Source organism: Globicephala melas, chromosome 1 (assembly GCF_963455315.2).
Source record: "Globicephala melas chromosome 1, mGloMel1.2, whole genome shotgun sequence".
Taxonomy (NCBI): Eukaryota; Metazoa; Chordata; class Mammalia; order Artiodactyla; family Delphinidae; genus Globicephala; species Globicephala melas.
This window is the reverse complement of record NC_083314.1, coordinates 69992522-70017492: the sequence shown is the minus strand read 5'-3', so window position 1 is coordinate 70017492 and position 24971 is coordinate 69992522. Positions and strand designations below refer to the sequence as shown.

The following is a 24971-nucleotide window of genomic DNA, read 5'->3' as shown; positions in this document are numbered from 1 at the left end:
CTGATGCCTTTAAAAATAGGCTTTTTGTAATTTCCTCAGCTTTTCTAGCTATTAAGGATGGTATTGGCCAGCTGTGAACTATTTTCTTCATTTTGATTCCCTTGGGGATTTTTGAAGGACGTCTGTGTTCTAAGTGGCCAAAATTCTACTTACAGCCCTGGCCTCCCACTATCATGTTGGATTTTCTTCTTTTTCTTTCTCCTCACAGCTCAGAATTTATTTTTCTTATGTGGAACAGTTTAGTCACTTCTTTTGTCATCTAAATCATGATGCCCAAAATTTTTGTGCCCAGGGTTCATAATACTCATAATACCCAGGATAATTTGTTAATCAGACAGATATTGACTGTGCTGGGAAATTATATAATGTTCTTCATTTAACAGATATTAATTGAGTACCTACTTCTAGGTGCTGGGAACCGAGACAGAACCAAAACAGACAAAAATCCCTACTTATATATGGTTTACATTTTAGTAAGGGGAAAAGCTATTGTAGTCACTAATTATGGTTTTAGATAGAATTTTTTTCTCTTTTGCTACAGTGGCATGGGTTGGATTTTTGTGACAACAGAGAGTATAATTACACTTTTATGATTTTAAATAAAGGGTGAGCAGAGCCCAGATTCCATTTCAATTTTTTTGTAAAAAGAACCATAAGAGATAATTAGAATGTATTACATTTATCCTTTTCTCCCTATTACTAGAATAGGAGATTTCAACCTAGAATACACCTTTCAGAGTTCTAAAATGTTTACTTGAGCCAGTTGTAGGCTTTCTGTTGCAGGAGATATGTTTTAATATTGTTACAGATTTATTTTATACATAAGGATTGATGAAGTTACTGGAAGAAATTCCCCTTGGGTAGCAGCTAATGCTGCCTTATCCAGGAAGAGGATGAAGGAAGTGAAAACAAACAGTGCTCTCAAAAATTTTCTTTAGCTTAGGAAATAGACAAGACTTGACTTTGCCCTGATTCACATAGTGCTATGGCTTAGAAGATTTACTTTTCTCTTGCAAGGTATATAATGACCAGTGGCAGAACAATGGAATCTACAAAGGAATTCTTCACAAAGCACAAGTACTTTGGTTTAAAAAAAGAGAATGTAATCTTTTTTCAGCAGGGAATGCTGCCTGCTATGAGTTTTGATGGGAAAATTATTTTGGAAGAGAAGAACAAGGTTTCTATGGCTCCAGGTTTGTAACCATTCTTATTTAATGGTGACTAGAAGTGGTAGTAACACAACTCATTAAATTGTTTTTTTGAAGTACGGTTGATTTACGATATGTAGCTTTTTATGTTTTGATATATATTTTTTTAATACGGTGATTTGTATGTTAAAAATTAATATTTTAATTATTTTTAAATTTGGCAATGATTAAAAAAATGGAAATGCCCATGGGTGAAATGGATATGCTTTTATACCTCTGTGGATGTCTGCTCTTGAGAGCAATTTGAGCAGCATTCAGAGTATTTATTCTCTTTCCCCAGTATTTTATATACAGTATTGTTCATGGCTACATTGTTCATTGTAGTGAAAAATTGGAAACCATCTGCTGCTTAAAAAATAAGAGGCTAGATTATAGTTTACCTGTAGCATTAATTCTTAAACAGTATTGAAATAATTGTGTGGAGATATTAATTGACAAAGCGAAATAGTTTCAGTAGGTTAAGTAAGAGAATGGGAAATACAGAGCTACATGCACAGTTGTAGTTTGCTAATGGCATCCCTAGGATTGGGCAGTGTGTTGCCTGTGTAGCCACATATAGTGACCATAAGTATGATCCCACTATAATATAAAGTAAATGTGTCAACAGATTCTCATCTCTGTGAAGCTCTTCTTGAAGGAAAGGCTGAAAGGAAATAAAAACAGTATTTACAGTGGTGCGTTGCAGGTGTAGGCTTTTATTTCATCTCAACTCTTTTCTCCCCCCCACTCAATTCTTTTTAATTAATGAAAGAGTTTACTATTTTTAGCTTTGTTTTGTGAAGTTGTCTAATTTTTTGTCATTTAAGCTGTAGCTGAGGTTGTTGATGGAAGAAGTACATTAAAGCAGCACTAAAAATAGATGGGGAAAGAAGAGGCTTTTGCATATATTTAGTTTAAATCACCATAGACCTTCATATTAATCTGGTTTCTTAACAAATCATTGGGTATCAATACTCATGTATTTTTATTTTTGAGATGGATGAAATTGTCAGTGTTGGGGCTATAAATACAGAGCTAACTTGAATCATACAAATAAAACTTGAAATGTTATAAAAAAAATTGCCTGTTAAAGAATTTTATGTTTCACAATATATTATAGGCCAAATTGTTAAAAGGGCTGAGTTAAAAAGAAAAGTATGTTCTTTGGAGTTGCCTAGCCCCACATTAATAATGTAATTATACTTACGCTAAATTACCTTCAAAATCACGTAGTATAACTTTTTGACACCTGAATCCTTCCTCATGGACATTCAGTTTTCTTGGCCCTGTAATGTAAAACTGGTTTTCAGAGCTCTTCATCCCAGTTGAGAAACATTAAACAATCTTTGGGTTACCGTCACACTGAGTTTTGGTGTGCTACTAACAGGCTGTTGTGTTTCCCAGATGGGAATGGTGGTCTTTATCGGGCTCTTGCAGCCCAGAACATTGTGGAGGATATGGAGCAAAGAGGCATTTGGAGCATTCATGTCTATTGTGTTGACAACATATTAGTAAAAGTGGCAGACCCACGGTTCATTGGATTTTGCATTCAGAAAGGAGCAGACTGTGGAGCAAAGGTAATGCCTTTCTCAACTATAATGAGGCTTTAAGTGGTCTTTCTCTTGTCAGTATATACATTCCAGGAGTCAAACTAGATTTATCAGGGTGATTTGGATATTTTAGAACCATTCATCTTCTAAAGTAACTAAACTGTCCCACACCCACTTTTTTTCTTAAATTGGCAACATTTGATTCTAGACGTAATGATGTATGCTTAGTCCATCACAAGTAAGAGTTTAAAATATACGAGGATGATTTGTAAGTACCTGGGAAAGTGAATGGTCACCACTAGGCCTGGGATGGGCTTATTAATATCAAGTTGTTGGATTCATTAATATCAAGTTGTATTTGATCAGATTAACCCAGTTTCTTCCTATGACAAAGTTACTGGAGTAGTAGGTAAAGGAAATATGGTAGAAATAGCAGATGTAGACTTCAGTAAGGCATTTGACAGGGTAACTCATGATAGTCTTGTGAATAAGATGGAAATATGCAGATAGGGGATAAGGACAATTAACGAGATTAAATAACTGCATGAATGACCACAAACATACTGATATTGAGACAGAGGGAGATTTGTAATGCCATATAATACAGCTGTCCTTGGCATAGTTCTTTTTAGCATTTTTTTTTTGGTTGCATAGATGATAATATAAGAGACTTGCCTTTATGACATGAAAGACCTTAATAACACTTTGGAAGATTTGAAAATATTAATGTAAATATTACTTTCCTGGAAATCTGTAAAGGTATCATTTCTCACAGAATTAAAGTATAACACAATCCTGATCAAAGTCCTAGTGAGACTATTTTGGGGACATGTGACAAAATGATTGTAAAGTTTAGAATAAATAAATAAAGTTTAGATTGTAAAGATGACCAGGAAAATGTTGAAAAAAATGATGATAAGGAAGGAAGAGGGTTGAAGACAATCTATCAGATATTAAAATGGGTTGTAAATAAAATAACTAGGAGTGTAGTACTGAAACCAGAATAGAATGACAGGTTAATGGAACAGATCAGTCAGAAACAAACTCACGTAAAGATGGCATTTCAACTCATTGGGGGGAAATGAATGGGATAACTGGATAAAAATAAAGTAAGATGCCACCCTCAGAGCTCATACCAAAATCAATTTCAAAGGCATTACCAAGTAAAAAAACCATAAAGATGATAGAAGAAAGTTTAGAATAATTTTATTTATTTTTATTTTTTTATTTGAGTTTAGTTGATTTACAGTGTTGTGTTAGAATAATTTTATAATCAACATGAAGGGAAGACCTATTTCCCAGAAGCAAAAACCGTATAGGCTTCTGACAAAAACAAATTAAACTACATATAAATTTTAAATATATGAATTTAAAAAGAAGAGCTGCCATAAGAGACATATCATATCCTTGGTTGGAAATTTTCTATTATAAAGATGTAATTTCTCTCCAAATTAATCTACAAATCTAATGCAAAGTCACAGAAGCTGAAGTCTTAAATTTACTAGTACAAGTTTTGAGAGAATAAGCTGGTAGACCTAAGAAGATGACTCCTGACTCTGAAAGTAAAGGGTTGGTTTAGTTCATTGATTGAAGACCTCTATCCATTTCAGTACTCTATGAGTATCTGTGCTGTATTGTAAATAGCTACTAAACTGTAATAGAAATAGTGCATTGGATTTTAATTACGTAGCTACTAAGCTTTAAAAAACAAAACAAAACTGTATTTCTGACTTTGTTCCACTTGGTGTCACTCTTCTTTCTAAAATGGAAACTTAAAATTTTACTGCTCTGAGCTTCAGAATCAATTTAAATTCTAAATGATTAGAGAACGTTGAACCTGGGAGGGACCTCAGAGATCATCTATCTGGTCAACCCCTTTGATCTCAGAAATGGACACTCTGAGTTCCAGTACTAAATAAGTTCCATGCTCAAGGTCCTTCATCACATTAGCGGAGGCAGGATTAGAACTGTTTCCCAACTCTTAGTTTTAGTATTATATCACATTTATAAAGCCAAATTCTTTAGATTAATTATATTTTTGCTGGCAGCTCAAAAAACGTTGAATTGGTGTGCCAACTTTTTTGAGTATATTAATCACACAGGGATGTAAATATAACCATTCTCTCTTCTCCATTTCCCCTGGGTCCTCTAGGACAAATCCTGTCTCAGTCTTCCTGCTTAGTTCTGTGTCTGGCATATAATGTAATAGTCACTCAATGAATGCATAAATACATATTCAGATGGAACCGAAATATTACAAGACTGGTATATGTTAAAAACTTTTAGAAATAGTAGAAACCATTTATGTAATCTGTCCTCCCACGCTTTTAATTAAAAAAAATCAAGATGTTAAAGTATATTTTTAAAAACACCTAAATTAGGGAGTGATTCATACATAGTGTGTAGTAGAATTCTATGCAGGGAATTCTTTTTTAATTCTTTAATAGGCTCCTGTCTTGGTGAATTAAGTATTTTTCATGGAGTGAGAGTCTTGAGAAAAGACTTAGTGGAGTGGTTTACAAAAGTTCATAGCTGAGAGAGTAGGAATGATTGTTAATTAAAGATAATTTTAGGGCTTCCCTGGTGGCACAGAGGTTAAGAATCCACCTGCTGGTGCAGGGGACATGGGTTTGATCCCTGGTCTGGGAAGATCCCACATGCTGCGGAGCAACTAAGCCTGTGTGCCACAACTACTGAGCCTGCGCTCTAGAGCCTGCAAGCCACAAATACTGAAGCCCGCGTGCCACAACTACTGAAGCTTGCATGCCTAGGGCCTGTGCTCTGCAGCAAGAGAAGCCACCGCAATGAGAAGCCCACATACCGCAACAAAGAGTAGCCCCCGCTCACCACAACTAGAGAAAGCCCACGTGCAGCAATGAAGACCCAGTGTAGCCAAAAATAAATAAATAAATACATAAATTAAATTTAAAAAAGAAAGAAAAAATTCCTTTAAAAAATGTTTAAAAAAGAAAAGATAATTTTGTAAGGCAGTTGCAGTAACTTTGAGGTTGAAGTGTTACTTTGAACTCAGCTTTTCAGGATTTAACTTGTAGGAAATCAAGAGACCTCTTAATTTTATGCTGTAAATCTTTTCTGTAGAATATAAACTGACTTCCAACTTCATGTACTTTACAAATGCTTTCTTTTGTAATCTGGACTTTTATAGTATTTGGAGGTTCATAGTTGTTATAAAAGTAAACCTTTTACTGGCAGATTAACACTTGGGAAGTAAAGTGTAAATATGCTTATTTTTATTTTCCATGGCTGGTTAGGAGTAGGGTTGTATAGAAGTGATTGGAAAACAAACCTTGTGTGTGTGTGTGTGTGTGTGTGTGTGTGTGTGTGTGTGTGTGTGTGTGTGTGTTTTAATGGGAATGGGAGGAATCTATTCCAGATTCCCTGTCTACTGAGATACCTACTGTAGAGAATGTGAAGTGATAGACTAGAATTGCAAATAGGTCCATGATTGGTTTAAATAATTTTGCTGTATGTTTCCCTCCAGTTTAATCCACTTCTGTGGTAGAAGGTTTCTTTTCATTGAATACTGTACTCCTTTCAGGGCAGCAAACAGTGAAACTACACAGCAGGCCTACGTATCCAGTAGCCCAGCCTCACTGAGCTACACTCAGTGCCTATATCTCTAATTGCTGTGTAAACTAAGTGCTCAATAGTGGCTTTAGTTGTCTGGAAGGGACTGCTACTGGCCGTATTTATTTTAAGAGATCAGTTGCTGAAGAAAATCTTTAATTTTATTGATATAATTTCATGTATGGTTTGGATAGACTTTTCAAAGTGGGGACAGATTTTTCAAAATACTCTGGAATATGCTGAATTGTTAATCGAACAGGGCAAAAATAATATCTTCATATATTTTAATTGTTTGATTCTTCTGCTGGATATTCATCTCATCTGAGGCTTGAGTTTTCTATTAGTGCATTGCATACAGTTGTTTCATAATTTTATTCTAAACACTTAATTTAGGTCAGTGATATATGCTTAGGGTAGTGGGGTATCAGAATCACCTGTGAGGTTTTTTAAAATTGCATACTCTTATGTTTTCCCTCTGATTTTGACCAAATACTTTTCTCTCAGCTCCCTGATCAGCCTAGAGTCTTTGCTAGATTATCAAATCACTGGTTTTCAGACTTTTTAAAAAAGCATAGAACCTCTTACTTCAAACAAAACCTAGCCTGCAAAACATAAATATGAGTGGGCTTTTCTGATTGAAGTTGGAGTGGAACCCTGTGACCTGCCTGCTCTAACCCTCCTACCTCCTAGCCAAGTTCCTGAAACATAAGGAATTTGCTGTTATATTATATATATATATTATATTATATATATAATATATATATTATATTATATATAATATATTATATATAATATATATAAAATATATAATTAATATATATTATATATAATATATATTATATTATATATAATATATACATTATATATTATATATAATGTATATATTATATATATAAATATAATACATAATAATTATCTATAATATATATAATATATATAATATATAATATATAATATATAATATTATAATATATATTATATATATATATTCATGAATGAAAATGAAAGAAACACCATTTTCAAATGAAATATTGATTTGTGCAAAATGAGAGGCAAAATGCCTTACTTCTCTTGTTTTGTGAATCTCAGATTTTGTTTCATTTATTCTCAAAGTAGTTGAGTGTGGTTAAGGATAAATTCAGTAATAAAAACATATTCGGGGGGACATAGACTCCTCATTTAGTTATTCCCAGTCCAGTGTGATTTCTTCTGGGCCCTATGTGTATGATGGAATTTCTACTGTATAGTTTAGTTAGATGATAAATAGGAGGGAGATAATTTACCTCTTCTCAGATAGATGATTATCTAAAGATTCCTCTTGACTTAATACCTTAAAGATAAAGTAAGTAAAATTGTAAATGTGGTCTTGGAAAATGACAGATCTCCAATGCAGCGCCTGATTAAATTTCTTTCTCTACTGTTGTCTTCCTTTGGTGGGCAGGTGGTAGAGAAAACGAACCCTACAGAACCAGTTGGAGTGGTTTGCCAAGTGGATGGAGTATACCAGGTGGTGGAATATAGTGAGATTTCTCTGTCTACGGCTCAAAAACGAAGCTCAGATGGACGACTGCTGTTCAATGCGGGGAACATTGCCAACCATTTCTTCACTGTACCGTTTCTGAGAGATGTTGTCAAGTATGGGCAAGATGGGGGCTTTTAAAAATTTTTATTTATTGTTAATCCGAAGCTAAGTCACTTGAGAAGTAGGAAGAAACTTCAAGTCCATATCGTACATGATTCATCTTCCTTTCTGATGAGCATCTTTATCAAATGGAAGTTTACCTGACATTGTAGTTGTTTTCAGTACGATATATCATCGAGTGCAAATTTGTAGTAGTCCATTCTCCTCAGTGCATTAACTGGAGTCCAAAGCAGTTCTCCCTCTTCTTCTCTTACTTCCCTCCCTCCAACTGTGCTAGGTTCTGGAGAAGCAAAGAATAAGAAAGGGAATACCCTCTCTCTACCACAGCTGGAAACCTTAAAAAATACAGATGTCTACCCTACATCTACTGAACCAGAATTTCTGGAGGTCGATGCAGACATCTGTTTTTTTTTTGTTTGTTTGTTTGTTTTTGCGGTACGCGGGCCTCTCACTGTTGTGGCCTCTCCCGTTGCGGAGCACAGGCTCCGGATGCGCAGGCTCAGCAGCCATGGCTCATGGGCCCAGCCGCTCCGCGGCATGTGGGATCCTCCCGGACCGGGACACAAACCCGCATCCCCTGCATTGGCAGGCAGACTCTCAACCACTGCGCCACCAGGGAAGCCCACACCAGATTTTTAAATGAAGGACATTCTCAATATCTGATTCTTCACTTGATTGCTTTTTAGACATTTAAGATGACTACTTCTTAAAAAGTTACTCAGCTTTATTCTTTTTTTTTTTTTTTAACATCTTTACTGGAGTATAATTGCTTTACACTGTTGTGTTAGTTTCTGCTGTATAACAAAGTGAATCAGCTATGTGCATATGTATATCCCCATTTCCCCTCCCTCTTGTGTCTCCCTCCACCCTCCTTGTCCCACCCCTCTAGGTGGTCACAAAGCACTGAGCTGATCTGCCTGTGCTATGCAGCTGCTTCCCACTAGCTGTCTATTTTACATTTGGTAGTGTATATATGTCCATGCCACTCTCTCATTCGTCCCAGCTTACCCTTCACCCTCCCCGTGTCCTCAAGTCCATTCCGTATGTCTCTGTCTTTATTCCTGTCCTGCCCTTCGGTTCATCAGAACCTTTTTTTTAGAATCCATATATATGTGTTAGCATATGATATTTGTTTTTCTCTTTCTGACTCAATTCGCTCTGTATGACAGACTCTAGCTCCATCCACCTCACTACAAATAATTCAATTTCGTTTCTTCTTATGGCTGAGTAACATTCCATTGTATATATGTGCCACATCTTCTTTATCCATTCATCTGTCGAAGGACACTTAGGTTGCTTCCATATCCTGGCTATTGTAAATAGTGCTGCAATGAACATTGTGGTACAAGACTCTTTTTGAATTATGGTTTTCTTAGGGTATATGGCCGGTAGTGGGATTGCTGGGTCATATGGTAGTTCTATTTTTAGTTTTTTAAGGAACCTCCATTACTGTTCTCCATAATGGCTGTATCAATTTACATTCCACCAACAATGCAAGAGGGTTCCCTTTTCCCCACACCCTCTCCAGCATTTATTGTTTGTAGATTTTTTGATGATGGCCATTCTGACCTGTGTGAAGTGATACCTCATTGTAGTTTTGATTTGCATTTATCTAATGATTAGTGATGTTGAGCATTTTTTCATGTGTTTGTTGGCAATCTGTTTATCTGTTTTGGAGGAATGTCTATTTAGGTCTTCTGCCCATTTTTGGATTGGGTTGTTTGGTTTTCTGATATTGAGCTGCATGAGCTGCTTGTATATTTTGGAGATTAATCCTTTGTCAGTTGCTTCATTTGCAAATATTTTCTCCCATTCTGAGGGTTGTCTTTTCATCTTGTTTGTAGTTTCCTTTGCTTTTAAGTTTCATTAGATCCCATTTGTTTGTTTTTATTTCCATTTCTCTAGGAGGTGAGTCAAAAAGGATCTTGCTGTGACTTATGTCATAGAGTGTTCTGCCTATGTTTTTCTGTAAGAGTTTTATAGTATTTGGCCTTACATTTAGGTCTTTAATCCATTTGGAGTTTATTTTTGTGTAAGGAAGTGTTCTAATTTCATTCTTTTACATGTAGCTGTCCAGTTTTCCCAGCACCACTTATTGAAGAGGCTGTCTTTTCTCCATTGTATTCTCTTGCCTCCTTTATCAAAGATAAGGTGACCATAGGTGTGTGGGTCTATCTCTGGGCTTTCTATACTGTTCCACTGATCTATATTTCTATTTTTGTGCCAGTACCATACTGCCTTGATTACTGTAGCTTTGTAGTATAGTCTGAAGTCCAGGAGGCTGATTCCTCCAGCTCTATTTTTCTTTCTCAAGATTGCTTTGGCTATTCGGGGTCTTTTGTGTTTCCATACAAATTGTGAAATTTTTTGTTCTAGTTCTGTGAAAAATGCAGTTGGTAGTTTGATAGGGATTGCATTGAATCTGTAGATTGCTTTGGGTATTATAGTCATTTTCACAGGCTCATTCTTCCAATCCAAGAACTTGGTAGATCTTTCCATCTGTTTGTGTCATCTTTAATTTCTTTCATCAGTGTCTTATAGTTTTCTGTATACAGGTCTTTTGTCTCCTTAGGTAGGTTTATTCCTAGGTATTTTATTCTTTTTTTTGCAGTGGTGAATGGGAGTGTTTCCTTAATTTTTCATCATTAGTGTATAGGAATGCAAGAGATTTCTGTGCATTAATTTTGTATCCTGCTACTCTACCATATTCATTGATTAGCTCTAGTAGTTTTTTTTTTTTTGCAGAACGCGGGCCTCTCACTGTTGTGGCCTCTCCCGTTGCGGAGCACAGTCTCCGGACTCGCAGGCTCAGCGGCCATGGCTCACGGGCCCAGCCGCTCTGCGGCATGTGGGATCTTCCTGGACCGGGACACGAACCCGTGTCCCCTGCATCGGCAAGCGGACTCTCAACCACTGCGCCACCAGGGAAGCCCAGCTCTAGTAGCTTTTTGGTAGCATCTTTAGGATTCTCTATGTGTAGTATCATGTCATCTGCAAACAGTGACAGTTTTACTTCTTCTTTTCTGATTTGGATTCCTTTTACTTCTTTTTCTTCTCTGATTGCTGTGGCTAAATACTAAAAACTTCCAATACTATGTTGAATAATAGTGGTGAGAGTGGGCAACCTTGTCTTGTTCTTGATCTTAGAGGAAATGGTTTCAGTTCTTCACCATTGAGAACAATGTTGGCTGTGGGTTTATCATATGTGGCCTTTATTATGTTGAGGTAGGTTACCTCTGTGCCTACTTTCTGGAAAGTTTTTATCATAAATGGGTGTTGAATTTTGGCCAAAGTTTTTTCTGCATCTATTGAGATTATCATATGGTTTTTGTTTTTCAATTTGTTAATATTGTGTATCACATTGATTGATTTGTGTATATTGAAGAATCCTTGCATTCCTGGGATAAACCCCACTTGATCATGGTGTATGATCCTTTTAATGTGCTGTTGGATTCTGTTTGCTGGTATTTTGCTGAGGATTTTTGCATCTTTGTTCATCAGTGATATTGGCCTGTAGTTTTCCTTTTTTGTGATATCTGTTTCTGGTTTGGGTATCAGGGTGATGGTGGCCTCATAGAATGAGTTTGGGAGTATTCCTCCCTCCGCTGTATTCTGGAAGAGTTTGAGAAGGGTAGGTGTTAGCTCTTCTCTAAATGTTTGGTAGAATTCACCTGTGAAGCCATCTCGTCCTGGGCTTTTGTTAATTGGAAGACTTTTAATCACAGTTTTAATTTCAGTGCTTGTGATTGGTCTGTTTATATTTTCTATTTCTTCCTGGTTCAGTCTCAGAAGGTGTGCTTTACTTAGGATTTGTCCATTTCTTCCAGGTTGTCTATTTTATAGGCATATAATTGCTTGTATTAATCTCTCATGATCCTTTGTGTTTCTTCAGTGTCAGTTGTTATTTTCCTTTTTCATTTCTAATTCTGTTGATTTTAGTTTTCTCCCTTTTTTCTTGATGAGTCTGGCTAATCAATTTTGTTTATCTTCTCAAAGGACCATTTTTTAGTTTTATTGATCTTTGCTGTTGTTTCCTTCATTTCTTTTTCATTTATTTCTGGTCTGATCTTTATGATTTCTTTCCTTCTGTTAACTTTGGGTTTTTTTGTTCTTCTTCTTCTATTGCTTTAGGTATAGGGTTAGGTTGTTTATTTGAGATTTTTCTTGTTTCTTGAGGTAGGACTGTATTGCTATAAACTTCCCTCTTAGGACTGCTTTTGCTGCATCCCATAGGTTTTGGGTTGTTATCTTTTCATTGTCATTTGTTTCTAGGTATTTTTTGATTTTGTCTTTGATGTCTTCAGTGATCTCTTGGTTATTTAGTAGCGTATTGTTTAGCTTCCATGTGTTTGTACTTTTTTACAGTTTTTTTCCTGTAATTGTTATCTAGTCTCATAGCCTTGTGGTTGGAAAAGATACTTGATACAATTTCAGTTTTCTTAAATTTACCAAGGCTTGATTTGTGACCAAGATATGGTCTATCCTGGAGAATGTTCCATGAGCACTTGAGAAGAAAGTGTATTCTGTTGTTTTTGGATGGAATGTCGTATAAATATCAGTCATGTCCATCTTGTTCGGTGTGTCATTTAAAGCTTGTGTTTCCTTATTTTTTTTTCATTTTGGATGATCTGTCTGTTGGTGAAATTGTGGTGTTAAAGTCCACTACTATTATTGTGTTACAGTCGATTTCCCCTTTTATGGCTATTAGCATTTGCCTTATGTACTGAGGTGCTCCTATGTTGGGTGCATAAATATTTACCGTTGTTATATCTTCTTCTTGGATTGATCCCTTGATCTTTATGTAGTGTCCTTCTTTGTCTTTTGTAATAGTCTTTAAAGTCTGTTTTGTCTGATATGCAAATTGCTACTCCAGCTTTCTTTTGATTTCCATTTTCAGGTTTACTTTAGAATTTCAACTCCAGTCCCAAAATATTTCCCATTCCACTATGCTTTTTGTAGCTGTGTTATTAATTCATCCAAAGTAATTATAAATACTCATCTTTCCATCTAACACTTGATGGTATCTCAGTTGGGAAAGTTGGGACGAAGAGTGGAACATTTTATAAAAGACATGGAATTCATGGGAGAGATGTTGGTGTGAGCTGTGTGTGTATTTTTTTATTTTGGAGATCATGATTTGATTTTTTTTTTAATTTAAGGAAATGAATAGGGAAATCTGTTCATTTAATATTTAAACATGAACTGAAATTTAACAAATGCTTTTCCCTTTGAAATCTTAGTACTCATTGTGGGTGCGTTTGCTCCTGAGTATGATTATCAGATTCTCTGGCATTTTAAATTTGGAAAGTGATTTCGTTTTTTTTTTTTTCTTTTCCTGCTTAGTATTTATGAACCTCAGTTGCAGCACCATGTGGCTCAAAAGAAGATTCCATATGTGGATTCCCAGGGGCAGTTAATTAAGCCAGACAAACCAAATGGAATAAAGATGGAAAAATTTGTCTTTGACATCTTCCAGTTTGCAAAGTATGTTTCGAATCGCATCAGTAAGATTAAGTATGTCTTGAAACGTTGCCCTTTACTCTTCTAGGCAGAACACTCTTTTCAGAAAACAGTTGACAGCATATATGTCAGTTATGGCATTTTGATTGTGAGTGTATAGTTTTGACTCATTATCATCCTCTAGTGTGAAACCACCAATCCAAGAATATGGTTTGAGTTGCCTGTGAGCACTTTTTTAAAAATTTCAATTAGTTTATTATTTGACTCTCCTGCAAAATTGTTAAAGTCACTTATTTTGGCTGAGAGACAGAAAAGGTTGAGATAGAGAATTGGCCCATTTTGTGTTTAGGATGTCTTATTGATCTGAGTAAATGTTTCAGTGAACATGTTTTTATCTTATATAGCTCTCTGTTAAAGATCACATTGATGTTGAGATTTGTGTCTCAGAATTTGACCAATATGAAAATGCAGAAGAGTAATCTTCCTATATATGTTTCTAAATCACCCTTTTTGCCTGTTTTTTTGTTCCAGAATAGGTACTAATATGATCTTTTTGTATTAAGATTTCTAATCTGACTTAAGATGAAGTATTTTATTGTTGGGGTTGGAAATAATTTTTCATTTTGCAGAGAGAAGGGAATTCCAACTTTATTTCATCCAGGAATGAACATTATTTCTTTCAGCATTCGTTTGAAATTGGATTAAGAGAGACTGTAATTGAAGACCAAAGGCTTAGCTATATAGAGAGGAGTCAGAAGCTGTGTGCACAGTTTTATTTCATAATAAAGCAGTGTTTGTATGGTTCTACTCTAGGAAGTTTGTGGTGTATGAAGTATTACGGGAAGATGAGTTTTCCCCACTGAAGAATGCAGACAGTCAGAACGGGAAGGACAACCCCACTACTGCAAGGCATGCTTTGATGTCCCTCCATCATTGCTGGGTCCTCAATGCCGGGGGCCACTTCATAGATGAAAATGGCTCTCGCCTCCCAGCAATTCCGCGGTAGGTTGATGCCTTTTCTCTTTTGTGTGTATGCTTCCTGGGCTTCTCCTCTTGCACTTCTTTTTCCTCTATCTCTGATGTATTCCTAGAACTTAAAAAAAAGCAAAGTATTGATGTGGGCAGATCCTGATGTGAAGTAATGAAGGCTTGGCCTGTTACAAAGAGAACAATAGCTTTACTTCCCCTTAAGGAGGAATCTTCTAAAACTCTTGGTTTTTTGGATGCCTCTCTACTGTGTCAGTGAACTGACTCCTACTGAATGATGGTCAGAAGGTAATTCTTCTGGTGTGCCCCATGGTTAAAGTCCATCAGAGGCCACTATGCCACAGCGCAAGAGGATTGATTTTTGCTGCCCATATATCTGTGGCCTCACTTAAGTGCTCTCTACGAGCCCCTGCCCTCCAACCCTCAAAAGACCTGCCACCCACAGGCTGCCTGTGAGACATAGGCGCACTTCAGTTCTCACCATGACACTTTCAGATTGCTGAGGGAGGTGCCAGGAAGGGATGTGCACGCTACTTACATTCACTGATACTCAAACTTTGGAAACGTTTTAGGATTTTAGAATTAAAAAAAAAAAGAAGATCCTTGGAGCTATTCAAATGTGAGATAAAGTAAGTTACGTCTTATGTTTTTTGATAAAACCTGTTTTGGCACCTAGAATTCCCCCTTTCTAAATCATTCGATGTTTCTATACTTTTGTAAAAAACATTCTGCCGTATAATTTATATTCTTAAGGGATAAAAAGATTGTTTGTGTGCACAAAAGCGCTAGAATGCCTTGGTAAAGGTTAGAACATTGGGCATTGGAACTTACTGGTCCATAACTGTGTTTTTACAAGAAGGAGCAGTAGTAGACTGTCTCGCAGTCCAAGGCTACTTTCAGGCTCTGTCTTGTCAACAGGCTTGCTCTGTGCCATGTCATATTGTCCTCATGCTTCATCTTTGACCATTGAGTTTTTTGTTTTTCGTTTTTTTTACCCCCTCAGATCTCCTTTGCCAAGTTTATAGTTTACCATAAATACATGCCTTTCAGTCAAGTATATTTTGCAGTTCCACTTCATTTTTATTGTTTGGTATGTTTCCTTTCCCATTAATGCTTATTTGTTCCTACATAGCAGTGCTACAAATGGAAAGTCAGAGACCATCACAGCTGATGTCAATCACAAGTAAATATACCAGCCTGCCTGCAGTGCATGGTGATGGGGCTGTGCTTCCCTCCATACTAACTGGCATTGTAGTTTAGTGCTCTCTGCCTTTTGGTGGTCTGGGGGGGGGGGTGGATGATTGAAGCTTTGGTGGGGGTACTGCTTATTTGGTGGCAGGTATCTCGCTGGATGACACTAACTCAGAATCTCAGTGCATGCTGGAAATGGGGAGCATGCTTTTCTAAAGAATTTGACCATAGGTATTTGAGCCTGTAGTGACAAGTTAACAAGTAAAAGATAAAATCTAGAGCAGGTTACAGGCCAGGGAGAACAAATTTGGATCCCAGCCTACCCCTTTTAGCATAAGCTAGATAAAAATAACATTCTGCAGATGTGTCTTATCAAATTGGATATATGCTGTCAGTATAAAGGCTAACTGCTCCTGACATATTTGATGGCTCTTAACGTGGAGAAAACTGTTCTTTTGATTTATTCTCATAGTAACAGCTCCATTTTTCGTCTCTCTGTGTTAATTTTAGTCAGTTATTTCCTGCTTCTAAAGAAAGTGTCTTTTTGTCTTAATGGTTGATAATTTTTAGCTACAAGTAGCATGTATCCTCTCTTGTTTGGGTACTGACAGAGTTTGAAAAAGCCATTATCTTTATAGCTAAAGAGTCAGCTTGGTATTCTTGTTACACTTTAAAAGTAATAAGATTTAGTCTGAATTTTAAGTTTGTAAGATAATTTGGGAAATGTGTACATAGCCAAGGATCTGGAGATGGGGGTTTTCTCAAAAATAGAGTGGCAGTGATGTCAGTTTCATCTGTATGTTTTTTCCTGCCTGTGCCACTCATCTTTGCCCTGTAGAGACAAGTCCCTGTGAGTGTCATTGTTTCTGGGATGTGGGCCTGGAGACAAGGAAGTGGACTCAACAGAGCTGGCTAGTTTCTTATAGCAGCCATAGCTAACTATTGCCCTCATGCCATGGCAGCTGGGATGCAGTGCCCTTTGTCATTTTCTGTCCCATCCATCGTCTTTAATATGTGGAAGCAACCTGCTTTTACAATTAAAAAAATAAATTTTTGACCCTAAATTTCCTTCTGATTGAACCATAGCTTTTAACCTGTAAAGTGAAACAGCTTCTTAATTATAGAGCCGAAAACAACATCCAGCTATCTCAGTTAACATACAAAAAGTTTTAAACATTATTTAGTTCTTGTTTGGGTTCTTTTATTTCACACTCCCCCCATCCCAATTTACTTCATTTTAACCATTTGTTGAATAGTTAAACTGAAATCAAAGTTTGGCCCCAAATGAGATCATGGAATTAGAAATAGGTCCTGCTGAAATTCTTAGCATTAAAGGATGCCCTCATAGAGTAGAAAAGATTACTTAAAAATGAGAGATGGAAAGAAAGTATTTTTTATAAAAGAGGGAAGAAACAGCTTGGAGGTATTCTGAAAGAATGGAAGCAAGGATGCTGAATTTTGACAAAATGACATTATTTTTATTTTTTACCTGAATACCTACTCAACAGTGTTAGCTACCAGAAGGATGCTTGACTAAAGAATTAGGGGACAGGGCTGTTGGGGGCTGATTTGCCTATCTCCTGAGATTTTACATTTGGTGACGGGAGCTCCTCTCTTTTCTCCTCTCGGGCATCCAACTTTCTTAGTTTTTTTTGGTATCTTTGTGGTACTAGAAGGGAAGTTATATTCAGGTCGGCTATGTGTTCCTCCGGTTCAAAAACACCTTCAGTTCCCGGCACACCAAATCCTTTAGGGGTTCAGGTGGGGCTGGGTTATATACATCTTATCAATGGAATGGGTCCTCATTTTCCCATTTGGTTTTATAGGACTCCAAGCTGCCCCAGAGGGTCTGGACCAGATCTCTTGAGCTCTTTTGATAGAATCTGATACATATCTACATCTCTGGCTGGAGAGATATGTGCTCTATCTTTTAGTTCATCTTTTACCTGAATTAGTCTGCCATCCGTCTACCCTCATAGTTCGTTTATTCATTCAGCCAGCAAGCGTTTGTAGGCCTGCACACAGACCTTCAGTACTGTTAGTATCCCAGGTGCTGAAGTAGCTTACACAAGAGAAATAAGTCATTTCTTACAGCCTACTGGGAGATTCAAGATGCACATACATAAAAGTTAAGTAACATCGTCAGGCAGTATGTGTTAAATGTGTGGTATAAATAATAATTACCCTAGGAGGCAGTGACTTATCACATGTCTAATAAATTTATTTATTTTTTTATAAATAACTGAATGAGAGCAATCACTATGAAATGCATTGGTCAAAGGAAGGTTGGGGCTTGAGTTATGTCTTGGAGGGTGGGTATGATTTGGATAGTTAAAGGGACCATAGCTGAGAATGACTTGGAATAATCTAAAGTGCGTGTGTCTGGGCTGGTTTGAGTGGGAAGTAGCAGGACAAGTGAGTTGGAGTAGGGTATAGAGTGCCTTGAAGGCTCACTAAATGGTTCTGTTGACAGAAAGATTGGGTGTGGCTAACCTCAGAAGCCCTCTGATTTTATTGACTCCACCAAAGTTAGTGAAGTTAGTGACTTTAAGCATATTAAAAGCACTGTTTATTGACTTTTGTGTTACGTAATTTAGAAACTCAGGATCGCAGGTGGCTGTAAATGTTAGAACGTGATCTAGAGGAAGCAAGTGGTGACTTTGGCCTTGCCTTCACTTGGGTGCATTCTGCCTTAGCTCTTAAAAAAGGGACCTTGGTGAAAGTAGCCGAGAAGCACCTTGAAACATTGAATAAATCAGCTCAGCTAATCTAGGAGATTTGGGCTGTACTGGGAAATAATTTAACTGACCCTTTAGTCCAATGGAATTTTCTGTAATGAAGGAAATGTTCTGTATCTGTGCTATCCAATTTGGTAGTCATTAGCCATTTATGGCTACAGAACACTTGAAGTGTGGTTATTATGACTGAGGGACTGAATTCTAAATTTTTAATTAATTTTTAAAATTTTAATTAATCTAAGTTTAAATAACCATATGTGGCTTGTGGCCGCTGTCTTGGACAGTGCAGCTTTAGAATGTTGGTCAACATTAGTTGACCAACTAACATGCAAGGCTGTGGCAGGGGTTAAAATCAAATACGAAGGATTCAAAATGCCTCGCAGTGAGCCTGGAACACAGTGTGTACTCAGTAACTAGTCCCTTGTCTATGAACTTAAAATTTGGAAATGATAAAAAATGATATGTACATTAGGGGTTAAGTGTGTCAATGTTGGCGAAGTACTTTGAAGAGCTACTGGTGATTACCCCAGATAGTGTCTTTTGGACCATGATGATTTCATGTTAACTTACTCCTCAGGGAATTAAGTGATCATGAAGGTAGGACCTGCTCTATTTGTTTAGGAGAATTTTGTTATCTGCAGGTTTCTCAGAGGGAAATTATGGTCTGTATCTTCGCTCTGGCAAGTAACATGGGAAGCAGAATCTTTACTGTGTCTGATTTTTTTTCTTAGCTTGAAGGATGCCAATGATGTACCAATACAATGTGAAATCTCTCCTCTTATCTCCTATGCTGGAGAAGTAAGTTTGCTTTTTGCTTTTTTCCCTATTCTTTTAGAAGTAGGATTGTGATATTGTTTTATGTTGAAGTAGAGTTGTCCTTAGAGAAGATAACATCATTTTCCAGTGGCCCTGCCCTGAGGAGCTCGTCCTGAGAATGAGAAACCTTCTCTTCGAGAGTTCCTGTTAATGGCTTTGCATCTGTCCATTAGTTGCCATGAACAGAATGTTTAATGTTTACTTCATTTCACCTACACATTGAAATGCAATGGGCTTTTAAAAAATAAGCCTTGTTTTTTAGGTAAATCATCTGTCATTTTTTAGTGTGATGTAATTTTTCCTTTCAGTGGGTCTGTTTTGTTCATATGCTTAGTACTTTCACCTTTAAGACTGGGGGATGTAGGGACCCCTTTATTCTAATATGTAATATTTTTTTCTGGAGATCCTTGTCAGATTGTTCACTTCTAACATCAGAAACAGCCACCTTGCTTATTAGAATGTTAACTCTACTAAGTGATGATTATAAGGAAGAATGATTATCATCTTATTAACTTTAAAACTTTTATTATAATCAGAATAACTTTCCCTCTTTTTGTTGTTTGTTTTATGCTTCCATAAATAGGTCATTAAGCCCAGTTTAAAAAGTATACTAAGCAGATTTTTTATTGACTTGTAAATTCTGTATCTCAACCCAACTTGGCATTCATGCTTTATCATTATTATATAGCCATTAAGTCCAGCATTACATGACTAGTGTCCACCAATTTTCTAACTGTGTTTCATTTCAACCCTTCTTGTAGGGACTAGAAAGTTATGTGGCAGATAAAGAATTCCACGCACCTTTAATCATTGATGAGAATGGAGTCCATGAGCTGGTGAAGAATGGTATATGAGCCAGATACCAAGTTCCACCACAATAAGAATAGCTTTTATTTTTGATAGACCGACTGTGAACCTACAGGACCTCTCCCGGAATACTCAGTTTTCAATATCCACAGGCTTTCATTTTAATTGTTGAACTCTCGTAACTACTACATATTCCCCAAGATCCAGATGACTGAACTTCAGAAAGTGTTTTTATGATTCTCAACTGATTGAAGGTCTTATTTATATTTTTCAATTGTATACTTTTTTTTCCAAGCTAAGGAAAACATTGGCCATCTAGGAAATTTCCTACAGCTTATGTGTAGTCAGGGTGTTCAACATCACTTTACTTGGAGCTGGCAGCATTTGTTTTTGAAGTTGTACATAGTAATAATATGTCGTTGTACATGTTGAAAGGTTTCTATGGTACTAAAAGTTTGTTTTATTTTATCAAAAATTAAATTTTTTTAAGAAAATGATTGGACAATAAAATGAACTTTTCTTCTTGTCTCTGGAGTGTCATTTGTACCTTGAGGGAATTATTCCATTGGGAAAATGTGAATCTTTGGAGAAACTTTGAGATAATGCAAAAAATCAAATTGATACCTCTGTGACTGCAATCTTCTAGTTTTTTTTATGAATATCTAATTTTGAACTTTATCCTCCTATCACTTTATAATAGTGGCCCTCAACCAGAGATGGTTTTGCCTTCCTCCAAGGGACGTTTGGCAATGTCTAGAGACATTTTTTTTTTTTTTTTTTTTTTTTTGCGGTATGCGGGCCTCTCACTGTTGTGGCCTCTCCCATTGTGGAGCACAGGCTCCGGACGCGCGAGCTCAGTGGCCATGACTCACGGGCCCAGCCGCTCCGCGGCATGTGGGATCTTCCCGGACCGGGGCACGAACCCGCGTCCCCTGCATCGGCAGGCAGACTCTCAACCACTGCGCCACCAGGGAAGCCCTGGAGACATTTTTTGTTATCATAACTGAGAGGGTGGGATAGTAGTACTGGCATCTAATGAATAGAGACCAGGAATATTGCTACCCATCCTGCAATGCACAGGACAACCACCTATAAACAAGAATTATCTGACCCATACTGTAAAGGTTGAAAAACCTTGTATATCATTGGCTATCCTCTTTTGCCCAAATATTTGGTGGCACTTGGGATTTCAAAAGAATATAATTCCTGCATTTCCCCAGGTGAGTTAATCACTACTATTCCAGTTTTGTTCTGTTGTTTTCAGCTAGAGGATTAAAAAGACAAAGGTGGTTTTTGGACTTCCCTGGTGGTCTGGTGGCTAAGACTCCACGCTCCCAGTGCAGCGGGCCTGGGTTCAATCCCTGATCAGGAAACTAGATCCCACACGCGTGCTGCAAATAAGTGTACTTATGCCGCAACTAAAAGAGCCCACATGCCACAACTAAAGATCCGTATGCTGCAGCTAAGACCCAGTGCAGCCAAACAAATAAATATTTTTTTTAAAAAGATGCCATATTTAAAAAAAAAAGGACAAAGGTGGTTCTTTAAATATGGGCCATAGATCATTGGTTGTTAGTAAGGATTCTCTATGTCTAACATGTAGTTTGCATAAAAATGTTGAGTTTTATAAATGCATTTTATATAGCCTTTAAGTACTGACCAAAAGCATAAAAATTGACATCTGGATAAATGAAAAATTCTAAAAATTATGTCTAAAGGAGACATTAGTAAATTTTATTTTCCATTAATAAGTTGTCACATGATAGAATGTCATGGGTGGGTCTTTTGTTCTTTATAAGTACAAAGTTTAAGGATCACTTTTTTTTTTTGAAGACTGTATGATATTTAGTAAATTTTATTTTCCATTGATAAGTTGTCACATGATAGAATGTCATGGGTGGGTCTTTTGTTCTTTATAAGTACAAAGTTTAAGGATCACTTTTTTTTTTGAAGACTGTATGATATTTATATCTAGTTAAAATTTTTGTATGTGTGTGCTAAGGCTTAAATATTGTGTCTAGCATATTTTCTGTTTTATTTCAATAACAGCCCAATTTTGCTATTGTTATCTGTTCCATTTCTCAAAAGGGTGTGAGGTTTGAGTTCTTCATCAGAACAATCTCCAAAATGGATTGTGAGTACAGAACTGCCGAGTCTTTAGCATCTGAATGGTAGGCTTCATTTCCTTTTTTCTGAACTTTCATCTGCTATTTCCTGTCTCCCTATATTTAAGATCATACTAATAGTGCCAGGGAAGGGGAGCACTGGCAGTATGGGGTTGTGGTAGTGGTTTTATAGGGGAAGAATGGCTGGGGAACACTGGGTATATTAAGGGCAAAGAGTTGGAGAGCCTCTGAGCCATGAAATTATAAGGTGATAGCATTATGTACCTTCATGAGTCCTTGTCAAATTATTGTTCTAATTCAGCAAATATAGAATTGGGTAAAATGTTTATCAAAATATGAATTAGAATCACTTGGCAACAGCATGGTAGAATTTATGTTAGAGTTAATAATCACTGAGTTTGGTCAAAATCACCCTTGCTATGTGTTAATAACTTTGCCGATAGCCACAAATGAACGTATAAGCCCAATAGAGTGTGATATTTGAATATTTCTTTTTCCTCAGTTTCTCTCTTGCTTCTCAAAATTGATCCAGTTTTGATGTCTAAAAAGGAATTATTAGTGTTATCTATAGGATGGTGAACAAAAAGAATTCCATTTTCAATTTCTAGTCCTTCTATTCCTAGAAGTTCGGGCTGTCACTGGTAGTATGTAATTTCATTTCTAACTCTATCTCTCTCCAGCATTTCTTCTTGATGATTCATCATGGTACAGTAAGATCTCAGTTATCCAGGTAAAAAAGAGGCAAGGAAAAATCATGCATAACCCAGGAGAGTGACTAAAACACAAGTCATTCAGTTGGCTTAGAAATCTGTTCTTTCTCTGGCTGAGACTGATGCTTTTGCAATTCATGATCCTCTTTGGAGCCCTGATTTAGGAAAAGCATGTTGGGAAGTGATGAATGAATGAGTCAGCCAATAAAGGTTGAGTTCCTATCACATGTCCAGCACTACTAAGGGATAAAAAGTGTAACATAGGGTCGTCTCCTTACAAAGCTTGCATTCTGCTTAAAGAGATAAAATTAACCCACTTAACACATTGGGAAGATAATCTAGTACTAAAATGTAAGGAATGAAAAGTTCAGTAACAGTTAAAGGTCATCGTTATGACCTGGAGTTTGGTGTGGCAGAACTCAACAAAGAACCTCCTCATTTCCCTTCTCAAATTGGGGTCAGAAGTTTATGTTCTAACAAGAAAATGTATGTCAGTAATTCTAATATGTATAATGAAAAGTCAGTGAGGTTTTTAGTAATCAGAACCCTGTTTTGCCCCTAGTAAGCACTCAATGTTTACTCTGACTTATTGACTTTAATTGCCTTAAAATGCAAATGTATATTGTGATTCAGAAATGGATTTTTAAAGGGAGATTATTATTCTGGGAAGAAGGAGTCACTTACCTGTGTGAAGTTGCCAGGTTATGCCCAAGTTATGGGTTAATAAAATCTGTGACAGTGATTTTCTAAGTGTGGTCTCCTGATCAGGAACATCAGTATCACCTGGAAACTTGTTAGAAATGCAAATTATCAGAATTTCTACATTACACATTTGTGGGTGGGGCCCAGAAATTTGTGTTCTAACAAGCCCTCCAGGTGATTTTGTTGCATACTCAAATTTGAGAACCACTGCCATAAGAGAATTCAGGGTGGCTAATCAAACGTTCTGAGATGGTACCAAAAAGAGAACATAAATGAGGGGAGAAACAGAGTTTCCTGGAGCAAGAATAGTTGAGCCAGAAACTAAATAGCTTTATTCTTTAAAATACCAAGGGAACTCTCTTGCATTCCTATACACTAATGATGAAAAATCTGAAAAAGAAATTAAGGAAACACTCCCATTTACCACTGCAACAAAAAGAATAAAATACCTAGGAATAAACCTACCTAAGGAGACAAAAGACCTGTATACAGAAAACTATAAGACACTGATGAAAGAAATTAAAGATGATACAAACAGATGGAGAGATCTACCAAGTTCTTGGATTGGAAGAATGAGCCTGTGAAAATGACTATAATACCCAAAGCAATCTACAGATTCAATACAATCCCTATCAAACTACCAACTGCATTTTTCACAGAACTAAACAAAAAATTTCACAATTTGTATGGAAACACAAAAGACCCCAAATAGCCAAAGCAATCTTGAGGAAGAAAAACTGAGCTGGAGGAATCAGGCTCCCTGACTCCAGACTATTACTGTAACTACAAAGTTACAGTAATCAAGACAATATGGTACTGGCACAAAAATAGAAATATAGATCAGTGGAACAGTATAGAAAGCCCAGAGATAGACCCACACACCTATGGTCACCTTATCTTTGATAAAGGAGGCAAGAGAATACAATGGAGAAAAGACAGCCTCTTCAATAAGTGGTGCTGGGAAAACTGGACAGCTACATGTAAAAGAATGAAAGAACACTTCCTTACACAAAAATAAACTCCAAATGGATTAAAGACCTAAATGTAAGGCCAGACACTATCAATCTCTTAGAGGAAAACATAGAACACTATATGGCATAAATCACAGCAAGATCCTTTTTGACCCACCTCCTAGAGAAATGGAAATAAAAACAAAAACTAAAAAATGTGACCTAATGAAACTTAAAAGCTTTTGCACAGCAAAGGAAACTATAAACAAGACGAAAAGACAACCCTCAGAATGGGAGAAAATATTTGCAAACGAAGCAACTGACAAAGGATTAATCTCCAAAATATACAAGCAGCTCATGCAGCTCAATATCAAAAAAACAAACAACCCAATCCAAAAATGGGCAGAAGACCTAAATAGACATTTCTCCAAAGAAGATATACAGATTGCCAGCAAACACATGAAAGGATGCTCAACATCACTAAACATTAGAGAAATGCAAATCAAAACTACAATGA

The 24971-nt window shown here is 36.6% G+C and overlaps 1 protein-coding gene across 6 annotated transcripts in view; it reads left to right on the top strand.

Moving 5' to 3' along the window:
* The window catches only part of UAP1 (UDP-N-acetylglucosamine pyrophosphorylase 1), a 37761-nt gene extending 17267 nt beyond the window's left edge, over window positions 1-20494 (top strand). For 2 of the 6 annotated variants that reach the window (XM_070044030.1, XM_060297126.2), the window contains exons 4-12: window positions 1018-1193; window positions 2592-2764; window positions 7767-7960; window positions 13311-13451; window positions 14241-14429; window positions 14987-15043; window positions 15547-15597; window positions 19075-19141; window positions 19921-20494. In XM_070044030.1, coding sequence (XP_069900131.1) covers window positions 1018-1193; window positions 2592-2764; window positions 7767-7960; window positions 13311-13451; window positions 14241-14429; window positions 14987-15043; window positions 15547-15597; window positions 19075-19141; window positions 19921-20013 — 1141 coding nt within the window. In that variant the 3' untranslated portion in view covers window positions 20014-20494. The remainder of the gene's footprint in view (window positions 1-1017; window positions 1194-2591; window positions 2765-7766; window positions 7961-13310; window positions 13452-14240; window positions 14430-14986; window positions 15044-15546; window positions 15598-19074; window positions 19142-19920) is intronic. The other 4 variants (XM_060297127.2, XM_060297115.2, XM_070044031.1 and 1 more) reach the window with 3 other exon arrangements.
* Window positions 20495-24971: the final 4477 nt, after the last annotated feature.